Source organism: Quercus lobata, chromosome 4, assembly GCF_001633185.2.
Source record: "Quercus lobata isolate SW786 chromosome 4, ValleyOak3.0 Primary Assembly, whole genome shotgun sequence".
NCBI classification, from domain to species: Eukaryota; Viridiplantae; Streptophyta; class Magnoliopsida; order Fagales; family Fagaceae; genus Quercus; species Quercus lobata.
In genome coordinates this window covers 52,799,294-52,818,525 of record NC_044907.1, presented here as the reverse complement: position 1 = coordinate 52,818,525, position 19,232 = coordinate 52,799,294, and the positions used below count along the sequence as shown (strand labels likewise).

Here is a 19,232-nt window from a genome sequence, read left to right as displayed (position 1 = left end):
TCATCTTCCTATTAACCATTCTCAACTTATCAAATCTTTGGGAAGAACTTGAATTTTTTTTCTAGCATTGCCTTCGACATTTCTTCATTTCGTTTCTCACATTAAATATTTCCCTATTCTTCCCCAAAATCCTTCACCTTTTCATCATCACAAACACGCAACAATAAGTCATGGCGTCTCTTCACTCACTTCCTTACTTGGTTGCATTGGCAACAACCTTCTCCATTGTCATTCTTTGTAGCTTATCTCTCATCGAGGCTTCCAATGAAGGCTTTAGCGTGGAGCTAATGCACCGCGATTCTCCAAAATCTCCCTTCTATGACCCATCTGAAACTCCCCAACAACGGTTAGCCAATGCTTTGCGTCGTTCCATTAACCGTGTCAATCATTTTAGTCCAACTTCTTCGTTCTCTACCAATGCAGTTGGTTCAGTAATAGTCCCAGCTACTGGTGAATACCTCATGCAATACGCTGTCGGTACACCGCCAGTCAAAGTGTTAGGAATTTTTGACACGGGCAGTGATTTGACTTGGCTACAATGCGCGCCTTGCACTAAATGCTACCAACAAACAGATCCAATTTTTGATCCTGCAAAGTCAAGCACATATAAAACAATTCCATGCACTGCACCCCAATGTAGGACTGTATCAGGACATTGCGTACACTCTAATAATTGCGAATATACCATGACATATGGCGATGGAGCTACCTCAGGCGGAGACCTTGCTCTCGACACTATCACACTAGGATCAACTGCAAGATTTCCTCAAACTATCATAGGATGTGGACATGATAACACTGGAATTTTTAATAAAAAAGGTTCCGGGATTGTTGGCCTTGGAGGCAGCGCGACTTCTCTTGTTTCCCAATTGGGTACTTCTATTGCTGGCAAATTCTCCTACTGCTTGGTTCCATTTGACAAACCCACAGCCACAAGCAAATTGAATTTTGGTACAAATGCCGTGGTATCAGGTCCTGGAGCCGTGACTACACCCCTAGCTACCGGTGAAACTGACGTCTATTACACCCTAACACTTGAAGCAATAAGTGTTGGCCCAACAAAAATCACCTCGACTTCTGCCAAAGCAGCAGGGGGCAATATTATCATTGATTCAGGCACAACATTGACATTGTTGCCATCAGACTTGTACACCGGTTTTGCAACAGCATTAAAAGCCCAAATTAAATTACGAGTCGTTAATGACCCGCAAAAAACCTACAGTCTTTGCTTCGACCACCCCGAATCTACTTTTAAAGTTCCAACTATCATAGCTCATTTCACCGGTGGTGCAGATGTGACGCTGAGTGCGCCCTACACTTACGCTGGAGATGAAACAATTACGTGCATGGCTTTCATTCCTGCAGGTGACTCAGTCGCCATTTTTGGTAACTTGGCCCAAGCTGATCACTTGGTAGGCTATGATATTGTCAAGAAAACTGTGTCCTTCAAGCCAACGGATTGCACCAAGGCTTAACAGTATAATGACCCAATAATAAAATATTAATATAAACACCAATAAGATGCAGTCCACACTTGCCTGAAACCAAATTTGATACCATGTAAACACCATTACTATTTTACTAGCCTCCGAGCACACGCTCACGCGCGTGCTCAGAGACTCTTCTATTTTTTGGGTAAGAGTTAATTTAGAGCATTTATTATAATTTGGGATTACTACATTTTCCAATTAAAAAAAAAAAAAAAACCTAGGGGTTTAATGAATAGTACGTGTGGTGAAATAAATTTTTCATCACACTTTAGGGTTTTTTTTTTTTTTTTTTTTTTTGTTTTTTGTGATTGGAAGTGATTCCAAATTATAATAAGTACTCTAAATTAACCTTTACTCAAAAAATAGAAGAGCCTCTAAGCACGAGCGTGAGAGCATGCTCAGAGGCTAGTTTAAATAATTAGCCTAACAATTGCCTAAGAGCACTAGCATTGGGGGCGAATAAACCCCCCAATTGCTATGCAAACCCAACATTTTTTCTATCCTAGCTATAGTAAGGTTGCAACCTGGGAGCACTAGCATTTGAGGATGCAAGAAAAACCTATTTTGCATCATCAAACACCATTTTATCTATTTTACCAACCCATTTCACAACTCACCTAACATCTCAATTCTCGAATAAACCCCCTAGTTGCTATGCAAACCCAACATTTTTTCTATCCTAGCTATAGTAAGGTTGCAACCTGAGAGCACTAGCATTTGAGGATGCAAGAAAAACCTATTTTGCATCATCAAATACCATTTTATCTATTTTACCAACCCATTTCACAACTCACCTAACATCTCAGTTCTTGTTTTTACATACAACCTAATAAAATAATATAAACTGTCTAATAAAATAATAAAACTCTCTTTCTTTACAACCTTTGAACAACAAAGTTGCATATATGTAACCTTACTATAGCAAGGTTTCAAATTCTTTCAATTATAAAACCCAGATGAAGTGGGTTTTGGATGTCTTTGGTACTAAAATAACAATTGTGGGTTGTTTACACCCCCAATGCTAGTGCTCTTACTATTCATGTGGTTATAAAAATTGGGATATTGGAGTGTATTCTTGGATGCGGTGGTAAAATAGATAAAGTTGTATTTGAAGATGTAAAATATGTGTTTTTTAACGTTTCCAATTGCTAGTGTTCTAACGAACATAGAAATAATTGATTCTTGTAATTATGTAAAAATGCATGCAAATCACCCGTTCCCAAAAATGTTTTCGTATTAACCATTGTCAAATTATTATCTGATCTTGCCTTTACAAAGAAAATCAAGGCAATAATGGAAAGAAATTCAATTTTTCTTAAAACATAAATAGCGTATCTTCATTTTCGTTTCTCTCATTAGATATTTTCTCTCCCCATGTAGAGTGCTATTAAGTCTCTACCAATGCTGCTCAAGTAGATATAAACTCAAATTGAGGTGAATACCTCTTGAAATACTCTGTTGGTACACCACCAATCCAAATCCTAAGCATTGCTGATACTAGTAGTGATTTGATTTGGCTACAGTGCAAGCCTTGCAATGACTGCTACAAGCAAAGAGCTCCACTTTTTGATCCTAAAAGGTCAAGCACATACGAAAAAGTTCCATGCTCTTCATCCCAATGTCAGTCTCTAAAAGGAACCTCATTCTTAGGTAGCGATAATTCAAGTTGCTCATACTCCGTGTCTTATGGTGATCGATCTTTCTCAAACGGAAACCTTGTTGTTGACACTCTCACTCTCAGATCAACAACAAGCTGCCCTGTGACTCTCCCTAAAACTATAATAGGGTGTGGACATAATAACGGTGGAACCTTCAATGCAAACGATTCTGGGATTGTTGGCCTTGGTGGCAGTGTGGTTTCTTGGATGACATATGTCATCATTTGATTTAATTAATTTAATAACATATTAATTTAGAATTCGTTACTAAATTTTGATGTGGCATTTTATAATTGGCTTAAAATTGTCTCTTACAAATGCCCCCTTGAGACTCTGTCTTGTTCACAATTTTGAGTTTGGAAAGTGATCAAGTCTCGACAACTTCCTGCTTTGATGCAATTAATTTCAACACCTTTCATATATACATATCTTTTTGCTCCATATCACAGTGATCCCTCTGTTGGTTCGCTGCCCAAGTAGGAATTGTCTAACGTAATAGTAGTCACATTTACATCCCTTGGCCGAGGTATATCGAGACTCAAAAGAATTCTAATATTACTCCTTCATTGAGTTCTAGTAGCACTGGATTTCAGATAAGTATCTTTAACCACTTCAGATCTCTACTCTAAATTGACACTTAACTTATAATGCTTTATAGAGCAGTGACTCCTCATAACGGTGAACAGCGTGGATTGCTAGATTCCAACATCAGATAAAGGATAAATCTCCTGATAATTTCGATTCCTTTTCCTAGCCAAATTGGTCTTTTACTAAATATCATCAAATATTCACATGCCAATATGGCTTCACGTGAATATTAATAATAATGGACATTGGATAATATTCTTTTAATAATATCAACTTGGATGTGAGCAGGATTTCTTTTTCTAGTCAAACTATGACTAGATGGCTACAAAAGGAGTTAGAGAGAACCTATCCTTTGGAGAAGTCCCAACTTGCAATGATGATTATCTTCGTATCTTCTTATGACAAGGAGTTAGTGTCTGTTGCAACTTAAAAGTATTTAAGAGTTTAATTCCAAGTAGGACGTTGGAACTCACAATGCCTTATCCCTTCCATCAGATACAAGAATTCTCCTTCATTTTGACTTCTTTTCCTGGCCAATCTGGTTTTGACTAGATGAGTTTTAATTGCGATTAAACTCTCTCTGACCAGCCCTATAAAAGGATAGCCACAGCCGCATTAGACAGAATTCACACTCTCCGGTATAGTGCGTGAGTGCAGAAAGATCTCATGTTTACCGTCATGTTTATATTTGTATAAATCATATTCATGGTTTTATTCTCTTTTCTTCTCTTTTGCTTGCTTTTCATTTTCAATTTTTTTTTTTTTTAATCTTCAGATCGTGGCATACCGCAAAGTGCTAGAGATATTCTTCTTGCTAAGCACATATTCCTTTCTTCTTCAAAGGTTCTTTATGAGACCATTACCCTTTTTACTTCATCGTGATTTTGATTTCTACGCATGCTCTTTTATTTATTTATTTTTTAATATTAGTCTAATTTATTCTTTGCCCCCTTTTTCGTGTATCCTTGGGTCTATCTTAAAATACTTTAGCCTCAAATTTTGCAAGAGTCCCATCCTATTATGCATTTATACCAGTCAGTATGATATGGGTACGAGAATATAACACTTTTTGAAAAATTAATTAATATTTATTTTTAGGTATATTTAAATATTTTTGTACATAATTTATGTTTATTTTAAGTTTTAAAAATTAAGTAACAATATATCACATTCTAATATTTTTATTATCTAATGTTTGATGTTTCTAATGTTTCTTTTATACATATGATATCACAGATCTACAGACACACATACCCATTCTTAGCAAATATGTATTTATATATATACCTTGGTCTTTAAGTCATAGACCGACAACGAGCCACAACAAACATGAGCCAAAGGGCCCAAAACCAAAAACGAAAAAACATAGAGAAAGGAAGGTGAAAAGGGAAAGAAAAAAAAAATTCCTCTCGACGATTCCGATTTCTAATTTAGAACAAAGGCAAGCGAGAGACGAGGTAGAGAGTGAGAGTTTGAGAGAATTACCGGCGGCAAGGAGGAGGAGGAGCTCTTGTCATGGGTCTGTGATGGCTAGGTCAGAGTAGAGTCGAGACTTCAAAAGTGAGCGATTAAGAGAGCAGAAAGGAAAGAGTGATAGATCGAGTTAAAGTGAAGCAAAATTAGGGATTTTAACCCAGTTGGGCTAATCAATGGTCAGAAATAATTCAAGTTTCAAAATTATTCACTCTTTCTTCCTTCTCCCATATCCAATCGGATACTAGCCATACCTCGAACGTATCCCGAATGTATCTAAATAAAAAAAAATGATTTTCTTCTGCTCGATACTCTCCTAGTACGTTTGTACCATTATCCCACCCGTATCCGTATCAAATATGTATCAGATACCGATATGATGGAATTTTTGCCGTATCGGTGCATCAAAGGTTCCATCACCCAAATCTTTGGAGGTACATTCTTGTACAAAACTTTCTTACTTGTGAATTTCTTTTCTTGCATGTCTTTTGTGTGTGTGTGTGTGTGTGTGTGTGTGTGTTGTTTCGTCTCCATTTAGAACAAATCATATGATGACTTGTTGGCACAACAAAGACCTTGTAAGTGTTTATTTTGTTCCCCCAAGCCAAGTGGCTACCAATGCAACGATCTCGAAGACAATCTTCAATATGAAGTTTGCCCATGCAAGATCTTGAAGATGAAGACAATCTTGAAGACGAAGAATTCCTTGAAGATGAAGATTGTCTATGCAAGACCTTGAAGACGAAGATGTGGAAGATGAAGTTTGTCTCATGCAGATCTTAAAGATGAAGACAATCTTAAAGATGAAGACTACAAAGAAAATCTTGAAGATGAAGACAATCTTGAAGACAAAAAGGATCTTGAAGGTAGAGATTGCCCATGCAAGGATGTGCATTGGCATCTTTGCAATGGAGCAACTGTTGATGCAAAGATCTAAAGCTGCAATAAAGCAACATTGGCATTGACTAAAGAAAATGAATCATCACCTCTCTCATTCCTTTTTTTTTTTTTTTTTTTTGCTTGTACATGTCTTTTTTGGCTTTCTTTAATATGTAACATACATTCTCCCATATTTTTGTCTTTCAAAAGTCTGCTTCTTGCTATGATACTTTTTAGAGATGTAGAATGACGAGTACTAGACTTTAGAGATGCGAGGTGACACCACTGAAAGTTTAAAGATGTGAGAAGATGACACCAAAACTTTGAGGATTTGAGGTGAGCCAACTCATAAGAGAAGAAATTTAGTCCAAACTCTAGAGATGCAAGGAGATGCCATCAAGTCTTTGAAGATGCAAGCAGATACCACCAAGTCTTTGAAGATGAAAGGTGGCATTATGCATACTTTAGAGATGTAAGGCAACACAACTTAGAAGGAAGTATATGAAATTCAAAAGAGAGGCAATGCAATCTAGACTTCAAAAATGCAAGGAGATACCACCAAGTCTTTGAAGATGCATGGAGATACCACCAAGACTTTAAACATGAAAGGTGGAACTACTTATACTCAAAGATGAGAAAGAAAGTACATTTTACAGATGCTAAGCTACATTCTCACAATGATGTTTTCTTTCATGGTGATTTTGCATTCCTAAAGTGTTACAATGATGTTTGCCTTCATACGGTAGCACTGTCTACTTGTAGTGACTTTCTCATAAGCACGTTCGCCCAAAACTGTGATTGTACTTAGTGTGACATACCAAGTTGCCTGTGTACCACATGAGAGAGATCGAGTCATCACGTGGTTCAAGAATTTTTTATTTTTTTTTAGGAAATGTGACTGAACTTAGAATAGAATGCCAAGCTGCCTACGTACCTTTTAAGAAGGATCAAGTCATCATATAGTTCAATTTTTTTTTTGGTGAACACTTTTAAGAGTAATAGGTGAACATCATGTACCCTTTAATTGTTGAGGTAGGCAGTCTAGGCACTTACCAAGGAGTGCCTCATTCTTCAAGCATAGTAATTAATGAGTCCAATAAATTTCCTTCATCTAGATGAGTCTACGCTGGCGAGGATAAATACCATTTAAGTTACAATGAATGGAATGCCATTACACATTAATAAATGTAGGCAACACAGACGTTGGAGAGACACCGAATCCCACCATTCAAATCACTTAAGGGGGGTTACAAGAATGACATTGATGACCTAATTGAATGCCAACGGCTAGAAAGGAAAGCCCTATATATAGGCGACACTAGACTCCAAGAAGAGGTACGAGTTTACAATTGATTTTACACTTATAACACAAACAGAGCTCATAGTTATTCCTTTTCTAGTCATCTGACTTTGTCATCGAAGGCTCAATGGTTGGCACCACACTGGTGACCCTTCTAGCTTGAATACTCTCTCTCTAGCAGGTTGTTAGGACATATGTGAATCATGTTAGGAACGTATGTCATTTAGAATTGGCTAATCTTTTGACAAAACGCATTTTACTCGTAATTGGATAGATCTAGGATGTGTTTAATATTCAAAGAACAAGAGTTCAAGTCCAAGTATTAAAGTCATGCAAATCTGTCCAAGAATCAAGTGAAGATGTGCTATATTTTAAAGCTCGATAGATAGCATCTATCGAGGTTTAAAAGGCAGTTTTGGCCCAATGCTCGACATCTGCTCAATAGATAACCTATCTATTGAGATTTACGAAAATCATTTTTTCAAATCTGATTTCACACATATCTGTGTATACTTGTTTAGGCTTTCTTTTCTCAAAACCCTAAACATATATAAGGATTATTTTAAGAGCTGTCGTAGCTGATGAAACTTAATGCAAAGGTTTTGTTTAAGCAAATTGTGACTAAAGACAAATTTGCCCTAATTCATCTTTCTCTCGAAGAAGCTGATGCATTTGTACACTGTAGGGTTTTGTAACCAAGGAGTTTCGTGATCTTCATCATGTTGATGAACTGAAAAACTTTGCAGCTAACATCCTTCTCAAGTTGGTGGTTAGTCAAGTTGGTTGGTCATGTATTGGGAGTCGTGCATTGAATGAAGAGATTGTCACTATAGAACAAGTCTAATTGTATATTGGGGTAAGAGTTCAACTGTAGGTTGGTATAAAGTACTAGGATTCCTTTATTTGTAACAGCTTGTGATAATAGTGAATTCTTGGGAGTGGTGACCTTAAAATCACCCGATGGGGTTTTTACCCTAGAGGTTTTCCCTATTCATAAACAAATCATCATGTCAACTTTATTTTCCGTTGCATATTAACTTAGTTAGTGATTTGTTTGTATTACCACGAGTATTGCATGCTAATTGAATTAATTAATTAACTTGGTTAAGTAATAGGTTAATTTATCACAAAGGGTCAATACATTCTTGGCCTATCAAACAGTATCAGAGCAAGCTGTAGGAGGCAAAATTTTAAGCCAATTATAAAATGCCACATCAAAATTTAGTAACAAATTTTAAAATAATATGTCATTAAATTAATTAAATCAAATGACGACATGTGTCATCCAAATTGGCATCACATTGGCATACCAAAATTTGCCATATGTCATTTGACCCAAAAGATAAAGATAAACTTCCTATTCAAATTTTATGGGCAATTATCTTTATTAAAATAAATAATAAATAAAATAAAGATAAATTTTCTATTCAAAATTGGTAGATAATTATCTTTATTAAATAAATTAAATAGAGATAATTATTTATCTTTGTTGATTATTATCTTTATCAAAATATGATGTTTATCAAAATAGATAAATAAAGATAATTATCTCTAAGAAGAATTTGGGCCAATCAAAAGTCTACTACATACTTCCAAGTATATCAATTCGAAGTGGAGCTTATTCTCTAAAATCACTATAAATAGAGGACATCCCTTCTCATTTTGAGGACGAAGTTTTCAAGACGTCAAAGCTCTGGAGAAATTCTGTCTCAAGAACATACGAAGAACATTCAAATAATTTCTTTGAAGTTCTATTGAAATTAAGCTGAAAAAACCCCCATAAACTTCAACAAACCTCAAATCCTTGAAGCTCTACGGATCAAGCCTCTAAAGCCCCAAAGAACTTCAACCTAAAAGCCTTCATATTCAAAGACTTAAAGAACAATAAATCTCTAATAAGCTTGAAGCTAGAGATTTGTTGTGGAGACCGTTCAATCCATCTTTCAACTAAAGTCAAGAGGATTCTTGTTCGAGTCAAGTTCAATGAAGATAGAATCAGAGGGTATTCTTTTGTAAAATAATTGAAATAGAGATTGTACTTGTTATTCATCAATACAAATTATTATTTGCAAACCATATTTCTTTTCAATTGCTTGATTTTTTTCATTGAAAAAAATTTGTGTTTACACAAGCATACTCTGATTAGGGTTAATCTTTGCTGTGTGATCCATTGACCCCTGTTGTCATGGATAGAGGACAATCGTTGATTATACCTCATTTATTTGATAACACTAATTATGCATATTGGAAAGTATGCATGAGAGCTTTCTTACAGTCACTAGACGAAAAAGTGTGGCAAGCTGTGAAGATAGGCTGGACCAAGCCAAAAGAAGTGCCGACCGATTAGGATGATGCATAAATCTAGGCAGCTAACTTCAACAGCAGGGCATTAAATGCTTTATTCAGTGCGGTCACAACTGAGGAGTTTAAGAAGATATCCTCTACCAAAACTGCAAAGGAAGTATTAACCATCCTCTAGACAACTATGAAAGAGCCAAGGCTATCAAGGATTCAAAGCTTCAGAGGCTCACCACAAGCTTTGAAGATATTAAGACGGAGGATGATGAGTCATTCGATGAATTCTATGCCAAGCTCAAGGACATAATAAACATAGCCTTTAATCTTAAGGAAACCATTCCCGACCCTATGATTGTTAGAAAGGTGCTTAGATCTCTACCCGAGAGATTTCATGCCAAGATCACCACAATTGAGGAATCAAAGGATATTAACTAAATTCCTTTGACAGAGCTGGTTGGCAATCTGCAGACCTATGAGTTAGGTTTGACCAGGATTGGGAAATCGAGTAAGGGTAAGAACATGGCACTGAAAGCCAAAAGCAATGGCACAAATGAGTCTTCTAATGATGAAGATTCTAAAATAAAATCCTACATTACAAGGCAATTCAAAAAGTTTATGAAGAATGCCAATGCTAAAGGATTTGATAAAGACTGTAAATAGTCCAGTTCGTCTTAGTTCAAGAGCCAAGACAAAGGGAAGAAGGATGCTAGGGATGGCGGTTAGTACACTGTTCCTTCAAGACCAAAGTGCTTTAGGTGTCATGGCTTTGAACACATAAAGTAGGAGTGCCCAACTTATCTCAAGACCATTGGTAAAAGAAAGGCCCTTGCTGCTACCTTGAGTGACACCGAACTCGAGGATTATTCCGATAATGAGAATGATGGAATCCTAAATGCTTTCATTGCCACTGTAAATCCTACTGAAGGGATTGTTGAAGAAGTTGATGAAGAAGAAGACTTGGTGGAGTCTAAGTTTGAAAAGACGGATGAACAAGATGACATCCACACAGCCTATGCAAAATTATACAAAGTCTCAGAAAAGCATGAGAAGTTGTATAGGAGGGCCAACAAGAAGCTCAGTGATATGGAGCTTGAACGAGAAGAAATCTCGACCAATCAAACATCATGTTTTGTAGAATTTTAATCAGGCTCAAAGCCCACAAAAACATTTAGGGTTTTTGTCCAACACTATCTAGTACAAAAGGAAACCCCTAAATACGTTTTAGAAGTTCTTGGAAGTCTTGAAAGTTACTCCTGTGAGATTTATGAGGTTTCTAAAGTCTTCTAACTCAACAAGCATCTACTGGAAAGAAGATCCATATACAAGAACTAGTGAGATAATTTGCTGCATACATGGTCAACTATTGCTGATGATTTAAATATTTGAGTGGGATCTCAGAGCCACAAATGTGGGTGTTTTTTTTTAGCAAATTCAAATAGAAGAATCCATGAACTCGGAGTTGCGTGTGGTCACGTGAGTAAGTACTACAAGAGGTAGCTTTAGATTTAGGGAAAAATCTATTGTAAGACTTCCATTTTATCATAGTGAATTTGTTGCCTTGAGGATAGTTTAGGTTAAATCCTCTTCAAGTTTTTTACCTTGGAACTGTTGGTTTCATTGCTTTCGTGGGTTATCATATCGTTGTCTTCTTTACTTTTCTGCACTTACTGATATGATTGTGTGTTTAACCTAAATCTGAATAATAAACTTAAGTAACAACTTAGTTAATTAATTAGGTTAAACAATTTAAGTGTTCAGGTTCCTAAACAAACTAACAAGTTATATCAGAACGGGTTTGCCTTGATTGGATTAACGTCCTGAGTGAGATCCTTGATCCCTATTATCATGAACAATTTTAAGTGTCTTTCTACTCATATTTATGAAAATTTGAATAAAGAAAATGCTAATATTTCTATTGATATATTAATGCTTGTGAAACTCACTGTAAGAAATTATCTAAATCTTTGAAAATTGATAAAAAATTTCAAAAAGAGTTAAAACTAGCTAATCTTGAAAAAGAGGAATTGATTGTGAAATTGGATGAATCCGATAAAAAGAACGAATTTTTGAGAGATCATTTTTCCAAAAGTTTGGAGCAAGAGTTAGTCGAGTCTAAAGCTGAATTGAAAAAATTGTCTTGTACCAAAGCTGCTGTTATTGATGACAAATCTATTTCTTTTTCCATTAAGCCTAAAGATGAAAAAGTTTATATTCCTCCATTTAAGAGGAATTATGAAGAAAATGATTATTTTTCTAGGTAAGACAAAGGTAAAAATTCTAATGTAGACGCTAAAGTTTCTAAACCTGTCTCTAAACCTACTGCTATAGTACAAAATAAATATGTTTTTGTGCCTACCTATCACCTTTGTGGTGTTGTTGGTCATATTAGACCAAATTGTTCTTTGTTGAGGCAAAAACCAAAACAAGTGACTAGATCTATCTCTAGGAATACTAATGTTCCCAAATTTGTTCCTGTCTATCACTTTTGGGGTGTTATTGGTCACATTCGTCCTAACTGTCTTAAATTGAAATTTAAGCATTGTTTTAGTCTAGGATATGTGATGATATTTCTCCTACCACAAGTTCTGATAAATTGTTTCATATGCTTTTAAAAAATTAAAACTTGTAGGCTTGTGAAAGGAAATTGCAAGATTTTTGTCTCTCTCATAAGAACTTTGTAATCCCCAAAATACACTCTATTTCTCATGGTTTTTCACCTACAAAGCTAAAGACATCTGTTGTATGGGTGAGAAAAGATTTTCTAAAGTGAGTGTTGTTTACTTGTCCTTGATTTAATTCTTTCAATTATTTGAGGACATGTTTATTTTTTGTTTTTGGTTGTTTAGTTTTCTTAGGTTGTTTTGATTATTCAAAAAAAAAAAAAATCCAAAAACATTGAAAATTTTCAAAAAGACAAAAATATTTTATTTTGGGTCTTGTTTTATTTTTCTTGAGGATTACATGAATTATAATATCTCTCTTTTGAATTTCATTACTGTGTACTTTGTTTAGCTTTGATGAGCTATTTTTTGCACTTTACGAGTTTGTGCTATTTAGTGTTTAATTGTGTGAGCTGTTTATAATCTTTAAATAAACGATCTTGGTTTTAATGTCACATTCTTTTGACCATAAGGACTAGAAAATCCTAGGTGAAAAGCATAAATAAACATCTCACTACTGTTACTTGCCAATCATAAACACCTATGTGCTAATCATAAAAGCAGTCTTCTAAAGTGTAGCACTTGCATAGTAAGATAAAACGAGGTGTTATCTTTCTTTCTTTTTTTAAATGTGCAACAAGGGTATTTTCTTTTTTATCTCCAATATGTCCATGCATGATATCTTTGATCGTACTCAAAAGTAAAATAAATACAAAAAAATCAAAAGAAAAAGAAAAGGAAAAAAGAATCAAAATACTTTTACATAATTACAAGCGTGCTTTCTAGGATATTTTAAGGGTTATATGACGTAATTAAGTGATAGTCACTTTCAAACTAATGTGATTGATGATGTAGAATTTTTTTTTTTTTTATTATCTACATATAAACTTTTCTGTACTTTGTACACTTACTAGTTGCACACACTATACACAAATCAATGCTAAATCAAGTACATGAGAATGTGTGTGTTATCTAATAGGGCCATCTTTAATTGCATAGCATCTAGTGTGTACATGCAAATTTTTGTTTTGGGTGAGAATTTGAAGAAAAATGAGATTTTCATGTTTTAGAAGTTTATATTTTGTGATTTTAACTTATTGATTGGTTTTGATATATGCCTTTGAGTGCCTGTAAGTTTTTTAAACTTTTGGGATCTTGTTCATATGCGTTACATCTCTTAAAAACTTCTTTTCAAGTTGTTTTTCTCCTTAAAATTTCTAAAATTTTCAGTTTTAAAATTTTTAACTGCTTCAACCAATCAAAATTGTGAGTTTTTGGGTTCAAAACTTTCTGTCTCTCTCGATCGATGCATGATTAATGTTTGACTGGTCGAAACTGGAAAATTTTCAATGTTTAAATTCTTGTCCAATCAGTCTTTTCATGCTTCGTTTATGATAGGATTCACATGCATTGTATTGTTTTCTTTATCCATCTTGCATTTTTGTAGTCATATCATTCATTATTTTTCACACACAACACATACACTTTACTAAATTGGGTACTCAACTTGATTTAAAAATTGATTGATTAATTTTTAAGTTCTGTACATTTTAGTATACACTATTTTTTATTTATTTATTTGTGAACTACTAAAAATTGGGAATATTTGTTTTAAAGATCTGGTTGATAATAAATGTGCAAATATTTTCTCTACTCTTAAGGTTGATTTGTGTTCAAAACACCTTGACATATAATAAATGTGCATGTTCAATTTTTATATCATTGAGATCGATATTGTATGGTATTAACTGATTGTGCTTGGAAGTGTTTGCATACATCTATTCATGGGTCACATACTATCAAGTTTACATCTATTGAAAGAGAGAATATTTGTATTCTTGTGTATCCACAACTTATTTTTTAGTTTGGTTTGTGTTGCTTTATTTTTCTCCAACTCCTAAATTTTTCCTTAAACTGTTTTTAAAACCTACGCTCTTCATAAGGGGAGTTGCCTTTGTTTTAAACAGCTTATTTTTTATGGTTCCTTGATGAATGAAAATTAAAAAAAAAAAAAAATTCTTATTACAATGAACGAAAATGTTAACATTTTAAAAAAGAAAAGTCACAGGTCATGTTTACGATGAGGCTAGTAAATTGATAATGTAGTCAATTTGTGTTGACCAATCTCCTGAATTTGAGAGAGCAAATAGATATTTTTGGTTCATTTTTTCCTTAAATCTCGTGATGTGCTTGACTTACCTAAATATAGAAAAAAAATTTATTTAAAAACATAGGAATCAATTTGAATATAAATAAATTTCAAAATTAATCCATTTCCACCTTATTTATTTATCACTAATTCCAAATTTAAGCATTTTTAATCCAAATAACAATTTATCCGGCACATATATGAGGTCATAAAGAATTTTATATGATGTTGACCTGTTGAACGATCTCAAAGTTTCTCTTGGTAGAAAATAGTTAATTTGCTGTCAATGTGTTTCAATTCCCTATATATTTCATATGATCATCAAATTTGTTTTCATCTTCCTATTAACCATTCTCAACTTATCAGATCCTTGGGAAAAAATTGAATTTTGTTTCTAGCATTGCCTTCGACATTTCTTCATTTCGTTTCTCACATTAAATATTTCTCTATTCTTCACCAAAATCCTTCACCTTTTCATCATCACAAACAGGCAACAATAAGTCATGGCGTCTCTTCACTCACTTCCTTACTTGGTTGCATTGGCAACAACATTCTTCATTGTCATTCTTTGTGGCTTATCTCTCATTGAGGCTTCCAATGACGGCTTTAGCGTGGAGCTAATGCACCGCAATTCTCCAAAATCTCCCTTCTATGACCCTTCTGAAACTCCTCAACAACGGTTAGCCAATGCTTTGCGTCGTTCCATTAACCGTGTTAATCATTTTAGTCCAACTTCTTCATTCTCTACCAACACAGTTGGTTCAGAAATAGTCCCAGATAGTGGTGAATACCTCATGCAATACGCTGTCGGTACCCCACCCGTCAAAGTTTTAGGAATTGCTGACACGGGCAGTGATTTGACTTGGCTACAATGCGCGCCTTGCACTAAATGCTACAAACAAAAAGATCCAATTTTTAATCCTGCAAAGTCAAGCACATATAAAAAAGTTCCATGCACTGCACGCCAATGTAGGACTGTATCAGGACATTGTGTACACTCTAATAATTGCGAATATACCCTGACATATGGCGATGGATCTACCTCAGGCGGAGACCTTGCTCTCGACACTATCACATTGGGATCAACTGCAAGATTCCCTAAAACTATCATAGGATGTGGACATAATAACAATGGAAGTTATAGTAAAAAAGGTTCTGGGATTGTTGGCCTTGGAGGCAGCGCGACTTCTCTTGTTTCCCAATTGAGCACTTCTATTGCTGGCAAATTCTCCTACTGCTTGGTTCCATTTGACAAACCCACTGCCACAAGCAAATTGAATTTTGGTACAAATGCCGTGGTATCAGGTCCTAGAGCCGTGACTACACCCCTAGCTACCGGTGAAACTAACGTCTATTACACCCTAACACTTGAAGCAATTAGTGTTGGCCCAACAAAAATCACCTCGATTTTTGCCAAAGCAGCAGGGGGCAATATTATCATTGATTCAGGTACAACATTGACATTGTTGCCATCAGACTTGTACACCGGTTTTGAAGCAGCATTAAAAGCCCAAATTAAATTACCAATCGTTAAAGACCCGAATCAAACCTTCAGTCTTTGCTTCGACTCCCCCGAATCTACTTTTAAAGTTCCAACTATCATAGCTCATTTCACCGGTGGTGCAGATGTGACACTGAGTGCGCCCTACACTTACATTGGAGATGAAACAATTTCGTGCATGGCTTTCATTCCTGCAGGTGACTCAGTCGCCATTTTCGGTAACTTGGCCCAAGCTGATCAGTTGGTAGGCTATGATATTGTCAAGAAAACTGTGTCCTTCAAGCCAACGGATTGCACCAAGGCTTAACAATGCCTCTCTACCTATCTTATGTTTTTCTTTTTCTTTTTTTCACTCTTACAAATTCATTCGTTAGTTTTTTGAGCATAAAATAAAAAGAAATTGCTGGATCGTTGTTCTAATAAATTATGAATTGAATTTTGTTATTAGAAACTCATTCATTCATTTGTTTGTATTGTTATTAGAAACTACCTGTCGTAAATAGCTACTGTTTTACAATACTGTATAAAGCAACATGTGCTACACACGTGATCAACTAATACGTGTGTCTTGACTTGATTAATTTGTTGCTGTAACTGACTTTAGGCAGTTAGTTAGTTCTGTTATTTTTTTCCCCTCTCGATTATGAATAGAAATCTTTTGTACCACTTTTTGTATTCCATTTTATATTTCATCAATCATAACTTGTCATGAGGAAATTATTGTGTACTCTTTTCATTTTTTTTTTGCTCTATTTCTTTTTCTCATGCCCATAGGATCGGTAATTCTATAGTTCATAGCATTGCTAAACATGCGAGACATGTTAGCGGTTATTTAGTGTGGATGGAGGATTTTCCTCCAAATCTTCATGATGTTCTCTTAGCTTATTTTGGCTAATTTTTTTCTTTTCTTCTCAAAAAAAAGAAACGATAAATTAAAGTTCATCATGAGACCTTTACAATGACTCCCCACTTGAACTAATTAGTGCTTGTTTAATTATAATTTAATCAAAATTAAATTATAATCACACGTCACAAAAATGGCTAAGGCTTTTAATCAAAGATTTGATATTTTTGTGATATTGTTTATGTTTCAATTCTGATTTGGACTAGTGAATTAATTGTCATTTTAACAGGAATTTCATGATCTTTAACATAGGCATAAATTTTTCATGATGGGATGTTTGGACTTTCGGTCAAACCTTGACTAAACCCTAATCATGGGCGGTAAAACTTAGTCAAAAATAATGATTTTAGGATTTTAAACTCTTGGACAATTAAAATAATTATTCAATATATGTTTTGAACAAATTATTTCATGTAGTTACTTTTTTTCTTTTCATATTAATAATGCAATTTTTGGCCTTTTAGGGATTAAATTAGTAATTTTGGCATGCAAATCAAAGCCGTACAAGATATGGTATCAACAATATAAACAACAACAATAATAGGCCTCTTCCTTTTGATGTTCATTTTACATTGCCAAGAAGTAAGGTATTTGTGAATTTATTTTTCAGAATTAAAAATGTTAATCTTTTTTCTTCACAAACAACGTCAATGATATTTCAAGGTCTAATTTCTATTTATTTATAGTTTAAAATAAAAGTTTGGGTCATAGGTTAGTCGATCAGGTCGGGTTAACTTGTTTTTATTCCAGGTCAAAAATTTTGGGTTAAAGTCAAGTCCAATTTTTCTATCTCTAATTTGAATTTTGGTTGACATAAGAAATTTGTTTGGATGAAGGGGAAAATTTTTTCCCAAATGTTAGGTTTTAAATATTTAGTTATAAATGTTTAGGAACTAAATTTGTTGTATGTTGGCAAACCAAGAATAAAAACATGTCTAGTATAAGATCTTAGTGTCTTTAAAGTGTTTTAGACATTGCTCAAGTTGATACAATTAAAGATTTAAGAATGTACAATCTGCAAAAAGAAGAATTGAAAATATGTCAAGCTTAACCGATCAAAGAGAAGCCTTGACTAATTGAACTGTGATCTGCAGAATTTTGATTGAAGTCCAATAGCCTACGAAAATGTTTAGGGTTTGAGTCCAACACCTACTAGGTATAAAAGGAAAACCCTAACACACATTTTTCAAGTCTTGAGAGTGACTCCTATAAGATTTGTGAAGTTTTGTACCTTCTATCTCTATCAAGCACCTACCAAAGATCAAATCCATATTCCAATTACTGGTGGAGTAAATTTGTAGCCAATCCTTTAGCTATCAAGTGTCCTGAAGATCAAGGCATTAACAGGTGGTTCATGTGAGAATAGATCCAAATCAAGGAAGTTTGTGGAGTTCGGAGCTCAATTTTATAAATCTCAAATTGATATACTTTGAAATGAGTTGTTTCATTGGTTTTCTTGTGTCATCACATCTTGTGTTATTTAAATTTCCACTATGCATGTTGATTGTGATGAATGTTTAACTTAGATCTGATTAATTGACCTAAGTAACTACTTGGGTAACAAATTAGGTTAAACATATTGTGTTTTTCAAGGGTCTAAAACTTAACAAGTGTTATTAGAGTAGGTTAGCTCTTGATTTGGTAGTTTTCCCTAGAGTTAATCCTTGTCCCCTGCTGTCATGGATCGTGATCACTCTCTGGTTATCCCTCCCCACTTTGATGTGAATAACTATGTTTATTGGAAGGTGAGGATGAAAGTCGTCTTGAAATCTTTGGATAAGAAAGTTTGGTTGTCTGTGGAAACTAGATGGAAAAAACCTACCACTCCTGTGGCTCAATGGACTGATGCCTAAAAGGAAGCGACTAGCTTTAATAGCAAGGCAATGAATGCAATATTAAATGTTTTTTCACTAGAAGAATTTGAAAAGATAGCTAATGTAGAGGTTGCTCACACTGTATGAAATATCTTACAAACTGTGCATGAAGGAACAAAAGTTGTGAAAATCAATAAGTTGCTACAATTAATTTCTAGGTTTGAGAGTATCAAAATGGAAGATGATGAGACCTTTAATGAGTTTTATGCTAAACTCAATGACATAGTAAACTCTACTTTTAACTTCGGTGAAGCTTATGAGGAACCTAAGATAGTTAGAAAAATCTTAAGATCCTTAACTGAAGACTTTAGACCAAAAGTCACTGCCATTATTAAGAGCAAGGATGTGGATACAATCCATGTGGGTGAATTTGTTGGATCCCTACAAACTTATGAGTCTGACTTACATAAGACCAATAAGTCCAAATTTATGGCCTCGAAATTAGTAGATGATGTTGA

At 34.6% G+C, this 19,232-nt stretch overlaps 1 protein-coding gene across 1 annotated transcript; it reads left to right on the top strand.

The window, feature by feature from the left end:
• The first annotated feature begins 22 nt into the window (after positions 1-22).
• Positions 23-16,345, top strand: LOC115987761 (aspartic proteinase CDR1-like). The gene is made up of 2 exons (XM_031111358.1): positions 23-1,469; positions 16,298-16,345. Exons 1-2 carry the CDS (start codon positions 171-173, stop codon positions 16,301-16,303), a joined length of 1,305 nt encoding a protein of 434 aa, XP_030967218.1. The 5' UTR covers positions 23-170; the 3' UTR covers positions 16,304-16,345.
• The last annotated feature ends 2,887 nt before the right edge of the window (positions 16,346-19,232 follow it).

Excerpts from the sequence above, each read along its gene's own strand:
- LOC115987761 (XM_031111358.1), top strand. The coding sequence starts at position 171 with ATGGCGTCTCTTCACTCACTTCCTTACTTGGTTGCATTGGCAACAACC.